We start from the raw sequence: 14,318 nt of genomic DNA, 5'->3' as shown, positions 1-14,318 counted from the left end.
CTTGTTCATTACTTCATTAACAGTGGTTGGGTGCATTTCCTCAAGACCCTTTCATAGGGTTTTCAAGCATAGCTCAGGAGCTGTGTGAAACCTAGTCATCGGTAAAAAACATGTCGTTAATGTGAGAGGCACTCAGGCACAGCGAGGTTAATTACTCCAGACTCGGTGAGCGATTAAAAAAAAAACAAAAACTAATAAGCCCTTCTCTGTGCTGCTGTCTGCTTTTTAGCCAGCATGTGCGATTGTTTTCCATCTGCTTCCTCCATTCGGTGCTTAGAGCAGAACCACAAGAAACAGAGCAGGGAGCTAATAAAAAAATAATGATAAAAAAAAAAACTACAGCTTTGAAGTAAATCAACATCAAACACTTTAACGTGGGAAAGAAGATAAGAGGACTGACAGAAGAATCCCATTTGGCTGAAACCTATGGCAAACATCTTCTCGCTTCCACTGTGACAGCATGTAAAGTGTTTAGTTTTCATGCTGCGACTTCTTCATGTGGTTTCCCCAAGAGCCTTAAGTGTGACGATAAAAGGTCAGTCACGCAGCGCAGAAATCAGACAGGGTAAACTGGTTTGGAGAGGGTGTAGTATAGACCTCTGGCCCAGTTTGGCACAGAGAGATTTGCAGGCAGACTTGTTTAGACATGGCAGGTAACATGCAGCTGTAAATCTCTCCGCTGTGACGTAAAATTAAGACATTCCTCTCTTTATTATAAACAAACCTCTTGCTGTAACTTAATTGAAAAAAAAAGTACCAGGGAGTGACTCAGTGATGAGAAACCAGAAGAAAAATAAGTCATATTTAAATATACACTACAAAGCAAAACGCTGGCAAAATGAGAAACCGAATAGCTACGTGGAACGGCTTTATTGACTTTTAAAAGGGCAGTAATTTTCATATTCAGAGTTAAACCATTTCATTGTGTGCTTAAACGGAAAATCACTGTAACAGTTTTCAAATTAGTTTTAAAGCCTTTGCTCAGGCATCCAACTCTTTATTTAGCGCCTCAGTGTGCATTATTTATGTTTCTTGGTGCTTTGCTTTTGTGTCTGGCCACCATCACTCACATCATCCTGTTAGCGTGGGAGGCTCTTCCTTTCCCATGTCAACCATGTTCACACACACACTGTCACACTCGCAGAACCACCACGCACTTATGAGACAACCGTGCAACTATCGAAGCAAACATTTACCTCTACATACACAGCCGAACATGGGGATATAATCTACTCCACTTTGCCAATTTGTCACACTATTCTCTGGGTTAGAATAAAACTGTGATGGAGGAGCGCATATCTCCTTTAAAGGCCGTGACCTTTTGAAAGGCGACTGGTGCAGATGGGCTCAAAATAAACAAAATCTTACAGCTGTTAGAAGTGCAGCCGAGCGACACAGCAGCTGTATCTGTAAAAATTAAGAGCTGCACTTCTCTTATCTAGGCTCCTCTTTAGTTGCAGCCCTTTATACAGCAGTGGCTGGTGGATACTGCCATATTTAATACAATTTACCCAAACTGAGATGAGTGAAAATAGAAAATTTGAACAATGTGATGCTTTACGTGCCATACGATGCAGCACCTATCAGAATTCTGGTTCCTGAAGGCTCCTTAGAGGTATTCTGCATTGTTGAAGCGCAACATGGTAAACTGTGCAACAACAGGCCATAAAAGTCAATCAGCTGAAATACCACAGGAATATGAGCGACATGAAGCAGAGTGTGACAGACCGACATTAAGTGGGCGTCTGCAAAAACATATCACTTTCCGCTGTAAAAGTACTGATCAGATTATTGCAGAGGCAAACATTAACCCAAAGTCACTCAGAGAAGGCCAAGTCAGACCAACTGGCATTAAATAAACCAAAAGCCAGTGACTCGATCAACAGCAACTTCAGAGTAATTCCTCTCGATTTGATTCATTCGCTTTTCTCATAAAACGAGCTGCAGGGAGAAGGTTCTGCAGATGATTTGTCAGAAACCTTTTCACGTCGCTTCCACTCCCGAGATTTCAGCTGCGCTAAATGCAAATTTGGATGATCTGATTTGGGGCTGTTAGAAAGGAGGCGAATTTTCATTTCAGTCTTGAAGCAGCCAAAAAGGCCTGGATGTTTATCTCTTATACTTCCGTAGTTTTCCCTGTCAGTGAAACCCAAACCCAAACCTCGTCACCTCACAATAAGCTACCTTAATTAAAACATGTTGATTTTTAAAAATGTCCCCTCTGAAGATAACTTTTTACTCAATAAAGAATATTTTTGTTAATGTGACAGAGATATTCTGCACTTCAATATAAGGTGGAGCTCCACACATCAGGAATCCAGAAGTGAAAGAGAGCTTTGAGTCGAGTTCAGCTTTAGACTGGTTTCATATGCTGATAGAGTTTTCTCGGGTTTACTGGTATTGTTCATGACAGTGCAACAGAAAACCAGTGATTCAGCGCTGCCTGTCGTAGTAACTGTGGCTCTGAATGTCTCAGCCGGAGGGAGATCCTCTGCAGATGACTGGCAGGGGGGCTCCCTACACAAAATATATACATCTACATTCACCCGATGACTACTACTACTACTACTACATATGCTAGTAGGTTGTCATCAGATTGCTCCTTTCAGTGTGAACCAAGGACTTCTAAATGTCTAATCTTCTCTGGATTAAAAGAAAAAAAATCTGTTTATCACTTGTGTTACAAGACTGAAAATGTCTGATTGGGAAAAAAAAAAAAAGAGTAAAAAAAACAAAACAAAAACTGCATTACCCATTGAACTTTTTCACTACATCTTTAAGACAAAGCAGTGCATAATAGTGAAGTGGAAGGAAAACATACGCTTTAGAAACACTTTCATCCTTGAATAATAACTCTGTGTAATTAGCTGCCATTAAAGTTATGCTGTAACTAGAGAACAAACAGCAAAATGAAGACAAAGAAAACCACCAGACAGGCCAGGGATGGTGCAGAAATAGAGCGAACACCCCAAATGCAGAGGCTATTGTCCTAAACACAGAGGTTCTGGGTTCGATTCCCACCCTGACACCTTTGCTCCATGTTCCTCCCCAAGCTCTTCTCTTTCCACCCATTTCCTGTCTAGTCACTGTCAATAAAGGTCTCTAGTGCTGAAAAAAATCTTTAATATAAAACCCCTCAAAACTTGTGAAGAAGTAAAATGTATTCTGTAAATTGTGCTACTTAAGGAAATCCCATATAGAGGACACAGCAAACAAAGAAAGCAGCTAGATGAGACCACAAATCAAATTTTTGGCAAAATGCTACATGTTGTAGAAACAAACACACTACACCCCCCCCGTGAAACATGGTGGTGGCGGCAGCATGCTGTGGTGGTGCTTTTCAGTTTAAGACCAAAGTCTATTCACTTGTTAAATTGACAGACACAAATCTCATTAAGAATCTGTCAGAGATTTACTGATTTTAAAAAGAAGTCTACAGATCTTCAAAATTGTAAGTATTGACTCATGGGGACTGAATGTATATGCATGCCACACTTTTAAGATAAAAATAAAATATATTTAGCATCTACTTCACAAGTATACACTTGTTTGTGTTATACTTTGACAATAAATGTCAATATAATATCTATGAGCTAGTGGTTCCAAAATAAAATAGGAAAATGTTTTTGCAAGACTTGACATGCACATGGCATTTTTCACTGGCAGCAGGAGTGACCTTTTTTTCTTCACAGAGAGTAAGGGAAGAATAAACTGCAGTGTTAAGCAGCATGGAACAAAATTCTGAATAATAAAGACATATCCCGGAACAAGTCTGGAAAATAGGTTGCATTCGCAAAATGTCAGTTTAGATCTTTAAAACTAGAAACCAGTTTGTCCAGAAATCTCCCCAGAGTGAAAGGAGAAGTTTAATGGGTTCCTTTAATTTCCCCAAACCAAAGTTTCACATCTAGGAGACCACGGCAAATGAGTAATTTCACCCCTTCATTTCTAAAGAGCATCTCAAAGGGGCTCACAGGAGAGATCTCCCTAATGCAAAACAGAAGTGAAAAAGACATTCGGACATCCAGTAAAATAAACACGTCTACTGTTGAAATGGAAAATGGGCAATTACCATAAACCTCTATGACACACTGAAAAAAGTTCCCTCAACCAGGCATAATAACATTACTCTGGCAGAGCAGTTTAAGCAAATAACATGAAGACTGACTGATTCTTGACTCCACCAAATGAAGACAACATGCCACAATGGAAAACCGTTGTGCACAGGGAAAAGCAAGGCTGGGTTTGCCTTGCAAGAGGGAATATCAAAGAAAACATTTTCCAATTGCAGCTTCCTGTAATGACATGCACACATTTCCTCTGAAGAAATCACACATTAGAAATATCTGGAAAATAAATTGAACTTCATTCTGTGGTCTCTTCTTATGTTCTTTGTGTTCTCCTTGTTTTTTGTTTTTTATTATTATTATTTATTTACTTTAATTCCAGTGTTGGGCTCAGAAAGTGAGTGGGTGAATATGCAGAGCACAGCAGAAAAGCTCATCACAGAGTCGGTTTCTCAATGTCACTCATCTCTGAATCATTCGTGGAGTTCCCATTTAAAGTGACGGTAAGCGATTCACAAGAATCCCAGCCTTTGATCTGGGACGCAAAAGTTGTTCCACCCTGAAAGATCACTTAAGGCGAAACTTTAAGAAGGAAGTCTGGAGCCTGAACAGCAAAAAACTAAGTAATATGGTGGGATTATAAGCTGAAATATTTTGGAAAGTTTAACAGGTAACACTTTGCTTATAAATCAACACCAGTGTTTCATCTTCCAGAAAGAAAATTATAGCTGCTTGAATTTTCCTTTCCGTTACTTTTTTTTTTTTTTTTTTTTTTTTTAAACAGGCTTGTTAGGTTTGTTAAAACCAAACTGGAGGCAAAAAACAACCACAAGATTCTACGAATGAGCAAAATAATGTTACTGACTTTTACACACAAAAACATGTCAACAGCAAAATCCATTTCAGTTCTCTGAGCCAAGTCTGCACTAAAACATTACTAAAACTGTACTGATTTATACATTCAAAAACATTAAAATAAGGCAAAAATAAAAAATAAAAAAACACATTTACTTCTCATTACACTGTTCAGTTCATTTCTGTTATGAAAAATGTGTAAAATATGTTAAAGCATTACTTTGACCCAAACAGAGGGAGTTCTGGGCTTCTCCTGCCTAAAAAATAACAAAAAAAAAAACTTCTGGCAACTTCTCTGCACAAACCTTTTGGATTCAGTGAAAACCTCTGCAATACATATTTTTTAAACTGTGTGGAAACATGAGACAAAAAATCCTTTTCCACTTGTTAAAAAGGGGAAAAAAAGACCAGAAATTTTTGCCATTTTTTGTAAAGAGCTGCGGCAAATCTTAATGGAAACATATTTTCCTTCCACAGTTTTTTTCTTCTGTCATCAAATGAGGAGTTCGATGTTATTACTGGTCTAGTTGATTAATGGCAGCACAAAGCCTCTTGCTCTTACTGGTTTCTCTCTCTCACACACAAACACACACACCCATACTTGAGCAGATTAACAAAACAACCAGTGATTTATCTCCTGCATTACAAATAATCACACCGAAGAGACCTGCAAGCAGATTATTATTTTTTCTAAGTCTTTAAACACATAAAGCACTTTGTATTGCCTTGTTGCTGAAAATGTGCTATATAAATAACATTAACTTTACCTTTAAATATAAGAACTTTATATTGATTAAAAAAAAAAAAAGGCTTCTGTATCACGGTACCAATAATACTACTATATTTCTGCACATTCAGAAATTAATTGAATAATTTATTTATCATCATCAGATATCAAAGTCTTCTAAATATATACTTTATTTAACTTATAAAGATATATTTTATTTAACTTTTGACCACTTATTGCTTAACTAATTTTACAGTAATCATGTTTAGTTTATGAGGCAACATCATCACAAATAAACAGAAAACCAGGAGGTAAAAAATAAAAAAATATAATTCATAATTCTAAGATCAATATCTATAAACAGGTCTACAGTCAACCTATATTTTCAAATTTTATCATTTGTTTTCATTGAAACTGACAGTTGATGGCCTTTCCTTTTATTGTCGACGGCAAAGCAGTAATAAGAGTAAATTACCACAAAATATTTTATTTAAATATTGCCTTTATGCTTTATAATAATGGATCATTTAAAAAAAACATCCAAAAGCCTGACCCACCAGAATAAAACTACAGAATAATGCACTGCTGAAAGTATTCCTTTGGAGAAAAAAAATAAACATACCAACAAACTAGCCTGTATGACGAGCAACATTTCTGATGTTTCACTGTGTTGCTTCATTTATATTTCCAATCAGATGAAGCGGTGTGCTCATGTGCAAGTTTCTCGAGAGAGAAAGATGAAAACAGAAACTGGCAGCAGTTGTTGGGAACCGTTACGCAGCGCAATAAGTTTGAGTCGAACAAAGAAAATGAAGTTCTCCACCTGAAGTTTAGCAAAGAAGAATATCCACGACCTTGCTCATTTTTATTTAATTGAGACTAATCTCTCAAATTCATAACCGACATACAGTAAAAATATGTTTTATGTTTCTTTTAACCACCAAGTGCATTTCAGACTGATTGTCTCAGCACAGTGACCCTGCAGAGGAGCTGGATTTTGAACCTGTCTATCAGTCTGTCTTCTCACCTCCTGTGTGTTCTGCCCTGGGAACACACACGGACACACACAAACCTCGAAAACATCAAATCAACAGACACACAGACAACCCACCCTTTTTTTTTTTAGCCCTCTCATGCACGCACTAACACACACATCTCAAGCATGCTTTGGTGTGCGTCACAAGGGCCATCTGCTTGCTAACCAGAGCACTTTCTACACTAAATGTAGAACTCGGTCTCATACCACAGGCATGAGCCTGCAATTGTGTTTTGAGTTTGATTTAAGAAAAATGTTCAAAGGGAAATTTTCCAAAGCACTTGGGGCAGAAGGAGCATCCTATCTGAAAATCTGACATAAGCTTGGACAGAAACTGAACCATTAAAGAGCCGCTGTCTCGAACTTCATGTGACAAAGATCCTGAACCCTCATCCAAACATTTTAGTGAGCTGATAGTAGATTCAGAGTGCTAATACATTTAGCATTCTGTTTTTCTTTTTATTCTAAAATTGCTTAAATGCATGGATTTATGTCTATAATTCTATATAAGGTTTTAGTCACTATAGAATTGCTTTATATTTCCTCCAAGTTTGCACTCAGGTAGCTGTTGAACTGTTTCTCTGCCAAACTGGAGTGAATGTGATCTAATTAAGAGAGATTGCCACAACCTCCGAAAACCCAGAGCTGTGCAAAGCTTCCTGTTGCTATGTTAAAAATCTGGACTACGGAACTGGACTGGCACAGAAAACTATTTTTAGCTCAAGACTCAAAGGGAGATCTTACATTCCCAGCTGAACTGTGTTGCAAACTTTATCTGGAGAAGAGGGCGAGTGAATAAAGCCACACTTGATGAATCTTAAGGCTTGTGTGACTCTAAATAGAGAATATTGTTTACACCATTTCAATTTATGATAAACTAACACAAAACATGGCAGAAGTGTGAAGTGGAACGAAGATGAAATATTATTTTACACATTTCAACATATATAAAACTGAAAAGTGTGGTGACCTTGGAGACCTTAAAACAACAGGTGCCTCTAGATGATGGAGGACATCATTTACTAAGTCAACTGGTTGCACTGGATTTTATTAATGGGTAACAGTGCAAAGGGGTCAAATAAATGCATGCCCAGCTTTTCATAATTTTATTTGTAAGAAATGTAAAAAAAGGAAAGAAAAAAAATCTAGATCACTTTCCAATTCCTTTTCTTTTATGCACCACTTTCTATTGTCTCATTTAAAATTTCAACAAAATAGATTGTCTGTGGTGGTAAACTGAGAAAAAAATGAAGGGACTGCAGATACACTCCACTGAACATTGGTGCTTCACATGTGACCTGTTGTTGGCAGATTTATGTTCATTAGGTTGACCCCTGCTAACACACAATAACACCCTCTACTGCAAAGCCTCACCAGGGTACTAATTAAGGTTTAATCTTCTAGACTCTTATTAAAATACACCTTAAGCTGATATTTAAAAGCATTTTGAATCAACTTTTCTAGTTTGAAACACCAAGTTCTATTCTAATTAGGGTTCTAAATGGGAGTCACATGCACATAAACATGATCATTCACATGACGTAAATACTGCAATATTTGCAGGTATCAAGAAATAATGCAATGCACTTCCCTTCACTGGAACCAAGAAGCCAACAAAGTTTTAAAGTGTAACTAATTATCAAATTGCTGCCAGAGATACAAAATCCTGGCATATGTCAATTAGCCATTTAATGTAATACTACAGCTATCCCTCCTCTTTGTGTCTATGATACCCAATACCAGGTGACAGGCCCCTCAGTAATGAAGCTTGAAATACAACTATGCTCTGCAACGTCAGTCCAAATGTTATCACTGCTATCAGACATCAAGGTTTCAGTCCCCTGAAATCACAACAACTGATTCTCTGTATTGTTTTACACCAGATCCATGTTTATCCAACGTATCGCATATTGAACAGTAAACCTAATCTCTTGGCGGTCCCTTGCTTCAGACAGACATTATGGTTTGTCACAGATAGAGCTTAAAATAACTAATGCCAAACCAAAGGTTTATGCAGAGCAAACAGAATTAGTTAAAAACAGAGACAGAAAGACAAAGTGAAAAGCTGGACCAATGGTTGAGTCTTAAATTAGCTATGAAAGAGTTTTTGTTGTTGTAACAGTGACCTCTAACTCTTGCTCTTTTTGACAGTAAGTAGCTACATCACATTTTGATACAAAGTGTTTTGGTTGTTTGAACAGAAAATTATCTGTTTCTTAACCTGCCCCAAAATTTGGTGACTAAAACCGAACTTGTTCAAGAGTTGTAATATGTTTCCCAATGCAATCCAAAGTGGCAAATACGGATTAACAACTGGGATAAGTATTACTAAAACCTCTGCTAGATGCTAAGGGGGAAGATATTTGAAGTGATGGAGAGGATTATAAAATAATCTTGACTATCTGCCTACAGCCATAGATTATGTATAAGAGGTAAATATCAGTTCTGTAACTGATCTTCAGGAAGAAAGATTACCCTGAGGTCTGTGTAAAACACTCAAGAGCTACATTTAGTTCCTGCAGGCCTCATCATGAACTTATGTTAAAGTTTATGACAGTGCAGTTGGTAAAACACTGGATTAACTCACTTTTTCTAGGGTTAATCTAGAAAAAGTGCAAGAACAATCAATAAAACCTCTAGATGCATATTCTAGATAGTGGTGCCAAGAATATTTGGGATTTTTCTACACCCACAGGAGCCCAATCACCTTCCATTCATTAATTTTACACAACGATAGTAACTGATTCACATGCCAACAAGATGAAGCTTACACATAAAGAAAGGGATATGCTTATATTAAATTTGAACATGCAACATATCGTGTTAAAGAGGCAGTACCATGTGTACTACAGGCACATAGTGCCATTTTATAGAACAATCAAGTAACTATTAATTGATATAAAACGTTGCAAATATCAATCATGACTTAAAAGAAATTAGATTGTGCAATTTAATGCCTTGAAACTGGACCTCTGTTTTTAAGAAGCTCTTGCTCTTTGCAACATTTTGCCTTCAGTACGTCATCACAACCAGGCCCGGCGGCATGGGCGGGCATTGGGGGGCATTGCCCGCCCACAGATTCAGCCGTGCCCCCCTTGGACTGGAAGCTGTTTGTTGTTTTTACCTTAAAGTGGCCAACTCTCTGTTATTCCTATATCGATTTGATACAATAAGGGCTTCTGCACTTCCCATATCTGTGTCCTCCATCACTTTATTTTTCAGCAGTTAAAACTGTTTAATCCGTTGATAACACGTCGTACCCTGTTTTTCCGAGCCACCTTTAAACACAACAATGATCGCTGAGACGCTCGCGCTGGGTTTACACCTGTGCGGGAGCGACGGAGACCTGCTGCTGCTGTGCAGAGGTGTGTGTTAGAATCATGGCAGAAAACCAGCAAAATGCAAAGAATTTGTTACAGTTTTCCTCCCAAACTAACCGACTAAGTTGAGTAATGTTGTTCCATACAGCTAATATTAGCTAAATATTGACTAGCTAATACCAATACAGCATCTTAAGCTTGTTAACAAGCACCCTGTAGGCTACTAATGTTGTTGTTTACTTTCAGCTACGTAGATTAATTTCCCGCCCTCCCCCCCAAAATAAGTCGATGCCCGAGCGTTTAACACTCCAGGTATGTTTCTGATGAAGGAATAACATTATGATATAAAGTTCAAAAAAGTTTATTTTACATAACACTGCCCTTTTAAACTTGGTTGGTCAAATTACATTTTGTTATGGGGTTTGCATGTAAAGTGGCTCTGACGTCTAAAACTTAAAATTATCTAAATAAACAGAAAAGATTGACCGTCTTAAAATTTGTACCAATGCCTTAAGAGTTTGTGTGTGAATGTGGTGGATATAATGTAAAGCTGCCTTTATGTTTGAAATTTTAACAATAACTCAGTGTGTGAAGGTGTTTAATTTTGGCAGAGTAAAAACGTCTTGTTTTCAGAAACCATTTCTCTTACCGTCATCCAGAGTGATATCCTGTAGGCCGATGGAGCGGAAGGTGGGCTCCCTCTCCTCCGGTTCTTGCTTAATATTCAGCCTCTCCCCTTCAGAGGGAAATGGCCCCTGAGGACTTAGTGGATGAACCAGTGGCCCCACAGCTGCAGGGGACAGGCTGGTCATGACTGGACTCGTGGCCTGTGGAGATGGCTGTCCTGAATGCTGCTGCAGGGGCCCCAGAGGACTCCCAGCTGAGGTGGGGGAGGATGAAGGGGGAGACTGGTAGGGCAAAGGGTGGACTTGAGGAGAAGAAGGTCCAGAATGAGGAGAGGGGATCATCCGTTGTTGGGGGGCAGTGGACGGTGTGGGACAAGAAGCTGACCTTTGGCTTACTGGGTGGTATCCTAGACCTCTCTGCAGCTGCGAGGAGTGCTGCCCACTTAGGGGGTGGCCTCCCTGAGACGGAACCTGGCTAGGATTCGGAGAGCAGTGGAAGCCTCCGAGTGTGTGGAGGTGTGGGGATGAGGGGGACAGCATAGGCTGATGGTTCTGAGGGGATCCAACAATGGGGTTGGTGGGTGAGGATGAAAGGGCAGACGGTGAGGAGCAACTGGATGAGTAAACTATTCCCAGGCCTATTGGGTGTGACGCCGCAGTGGGGCTCTGCTGAAAGGGCATCCTCTCGTAGCTCTGAGAAGAAAGGCTGGGCTGGCCATTGAAGGACAGGTTGTGACTCGGACTGTGCTGCAAAGGCTGATAGGTGGGACGGGGAGGAGCGGGAGCAGAGCCTTGGTGGAACGTCATGTGGCAGTCTGCAGGGGGGTGGTGCAAACTGTGACCCTGGAGGTGAGGCAGGTGCTGGAAAGGCGGGGAGCTCAGGGAGGAACAGGGGCCCGGCAGAGGTAGCAGGCCAGGTCCGGAGCCCGTGGCCAGGCTGTGAAGAGAGCTGGACATAAGGTTGTCCGATGGGTGGCCCTGATCAGGAGAAGGCAGCTGAGGGTGCACCAGACTGGGAGCATGTGCCAAGGGCATGGAAATGGGAGGAACGGCAGTGAGGTCCAGCTCATCTCTGTGTTCCTGTTTCACCATCACTAAAAGGGAGGAGAGGAAAGAAAATAAAGTTGCATTTACATCATTCATACCATGCTATACAGTGCCTTTTTATTGGATTGTATGCATTCACTCTATCCATTCCTAGTTTATGTTTAAACAAAGGCAGTTTCTTCTGAACATGGGTGAGCTGGAGGACAATGTGAGAGGCTGTGGTGTCAAAAAGAGCAGGATGCACAACTTCAATGCGTGCATGGCTGTGTGGAGTGTTCAAAGTAGACTCTTAAGTCTTCAATATCATTTCACAGTCCTGTGCACAATATTACAAATTTTTGGTCAGGGAATAAGAAACAAAAAAACTGACCAAAAAATCTGAACATATACAGTAAATGTGCAATTTATGTAAAAACATGAAAAATGAATATTTATTATAGAACAAAACCAACAGAGAAGCAAACTAATGTACAAATAAGTCATTTCTTAAAGGAAGTGTCTGCATGTGCAAGACTTCGAGAGTATTACAGACACCCGCAAGTGAAATACTTTCAATGTTGTAAGAATAAAATAAGGAAATATGATCTATGAATCTTTCAAGTTCTTTGATTTTAGTCAACATGAAAGGGAGACTTTCATCCTCCAGTGATTGCCTTACTCCAATTTTATTATAGAAAAGCTCTGCAGTAAAACTTAAAAAAAGGACCTCAATGCAGTGAGGAGAGTCTCTGAAATATGTGACAGCAAAATAGGTCTCATTCCAGATTAAAACAGCCGGTGAAAGAACAGACTGACATTTTCATTGTAAATGGGGCCATTCCTCTTTACTGTGACAGCTTAGAGCACTGCTATGCCAATCGGTAACCTATTTCCCAATCTGGTGCCTTGTGACCACAAGTTTTATTTTTATCCAGCTCTGAATCAGAAGAGAGCATATGTAGTCAGTCTGGTTGCCATCATGTGAAATGTGTGGGATGAGGAACTGAATGCCCCCCAGCCAAGATCACACTGAAACGAACAAATGAGTGCACTGACTGTGCCCTCTTCTCACCCTGACAGACCTTAGGAACCGAGGAAAACAAGAGGCGCAGTCAGGCTAAACACAATTTATTTAATCTGAAAACAGGGCTTGGGGATATTAGAATGCGAAAAAGAGTGACACTTTGAATTCAAGTATGGCTATTCATAGTTTAACTCAAAGCAACAATTAAAATCAAAACAAACACATAGGTTGTTTGCAAAAATATTAGATTTTTTCTTGGTCAATTTTCTTAAAAAATAGATATTATTTGCGACAGGCTCTTGGTAGTGGAACCCATGATGAAACATGAAACACCACTGATTGGCTGACTTTCTTTTTCTCTTTTTCTCCTGCCACAATAAAGCAGGCGGTGTCCGTGGTGACACCGGCGGTGTAAGCGACCCAGCTTGACTGACAGAGCAGCGTTAATCTACAATGTTCTCATTGGCTGCACTGATCTGTCAGCGGGGAAAACAGGAACTGCCTGTGACGAGTGGGCGTGCTTGCAAAAAGAAAGGCTGGGTGGGTGGATGGGCAAGGCCGCTTGTACACATACACAGAAACATGCACACACACAATACACACACTGTTGCGGTAAAAGTCAGGGTTTGGATGTGTTGCACAAAATGCTCACATGTCAATATAATCCGCCAACAGTGTTTTCAGTTTGACTGGTTATAACAGGAAAAAAAAACAATAACAATATTAAAGAAAAGAACGAACTCGTTTGACTTCAGTGAAATTATCAGTGATGCTCAATCACACATCAAAGTACCCAAAGCTGAGCCTACTTTGCAAAATGATCACAACAGACTTTCTGTGTAGTGGAGTTTTCCTGGATAACAAAAACAAAATGCAGCGGTGCATGTGAAACAAAAACAAGATGCCACTGTGAGTGTCAGAAAATAAACAGTTGGCAGGTGTTAAACTTATTGTTAGTGGAGGGTCCCCATCTAAACCACAACAATACAGGTGCATCTTAATAAATTAGAAAATCATCAAAAAGAGAATTTAGTTCATTGAATTCAAAAAGCAAAACACTGACATTACATAGATTCGCTACACATGGAATGTCATGTTTGTTAATTTTGATTAATATGATCTAAATCTACTTTTTTGAAACTTAGAATATGACTTCATAAAAAAAGAAGAAAAAAGTATTTTTAAAACACACAAATGATACAATACATTATGGCATGCCCAATTATGGTGAAAACTGCTGAGTTGAGAGGTGTCCAACAGATGATCAAACACAAGTAGGGTAAATTCGCAGCAGCCGTCAACCGGGACATTTTAGTGCAATTCGTGCTTCCTTCTGCTGACAGTGTTTATGCCGATGTGGATTTCCTTAACCAGCAGAATTTGGGACATCCACTGGATAAAATACCAATATCTGGCTCAATGACCGTGGAGGCTCTGGGTTTATTTGACCAGGAAACTCACAGCACATTTGGGTTATTGTCAAGACTAAGTAATGGCTCCCATTCTTGAACTCAGCCTTGCCACAAGCTGATTCCCTCTATGCCCCACTACACTGATGCAGTAATTTATGCAAAAGGAACCCCATCTATTTTGGAAGAAGGCCCCCATATATGTCTTTTTTTTTTAACTCTTCTTGG

General features: G+C 39.4%; 1 protein-coding gene across 3 annotated transcripts in view; it reads right to left on the bottom strand.

Moving 5' to 3' along the window:
• The window catches only part of nfatc3a (nuclear factor of activated T cells 3a), a 64,014-nt gene that overhangs the window by 3,870 nt on the left and 45,826 nt on the right, over nucleotides 1–14,318 (bottom strand). For all 3 annotated transcript variants that reach the window (XM_028014965.1, XM_028014967.1, XM_028014968.1), the window contains exon 9: nucleotides 10,655–11,725. In XM_028014965.1, coding sequence (XP_027870766.1) covers nucleotides 10,655–11,725 — 1,071 coding nt within the window. The remainder of the gene's footprint in view (nucleotides 1–10,654; nucleotides 11,726–14,318) is intronic.

This window comes from Xiphophorus couchianus, chromosome 4, assembly GCF_001444195.1.
Source record: "Xiphophorus couchianus chromosome 4, X_couchianus-1.0, whole genome shotgun sequence".
Taxonomy (NCBI): domain Eukaryota; kingdom Metazoa; phylum Chordata; class Actinopteri; order Cyprinodontiformes; family Poeciliidae; genus Xiphophorus; species Xiphophorus couchianus.
The sequence above is the reverse complement of the archived record's forward strand: the minus strand, read 5'-3'. Positions and strand labels throughout refer to the sequence as shown.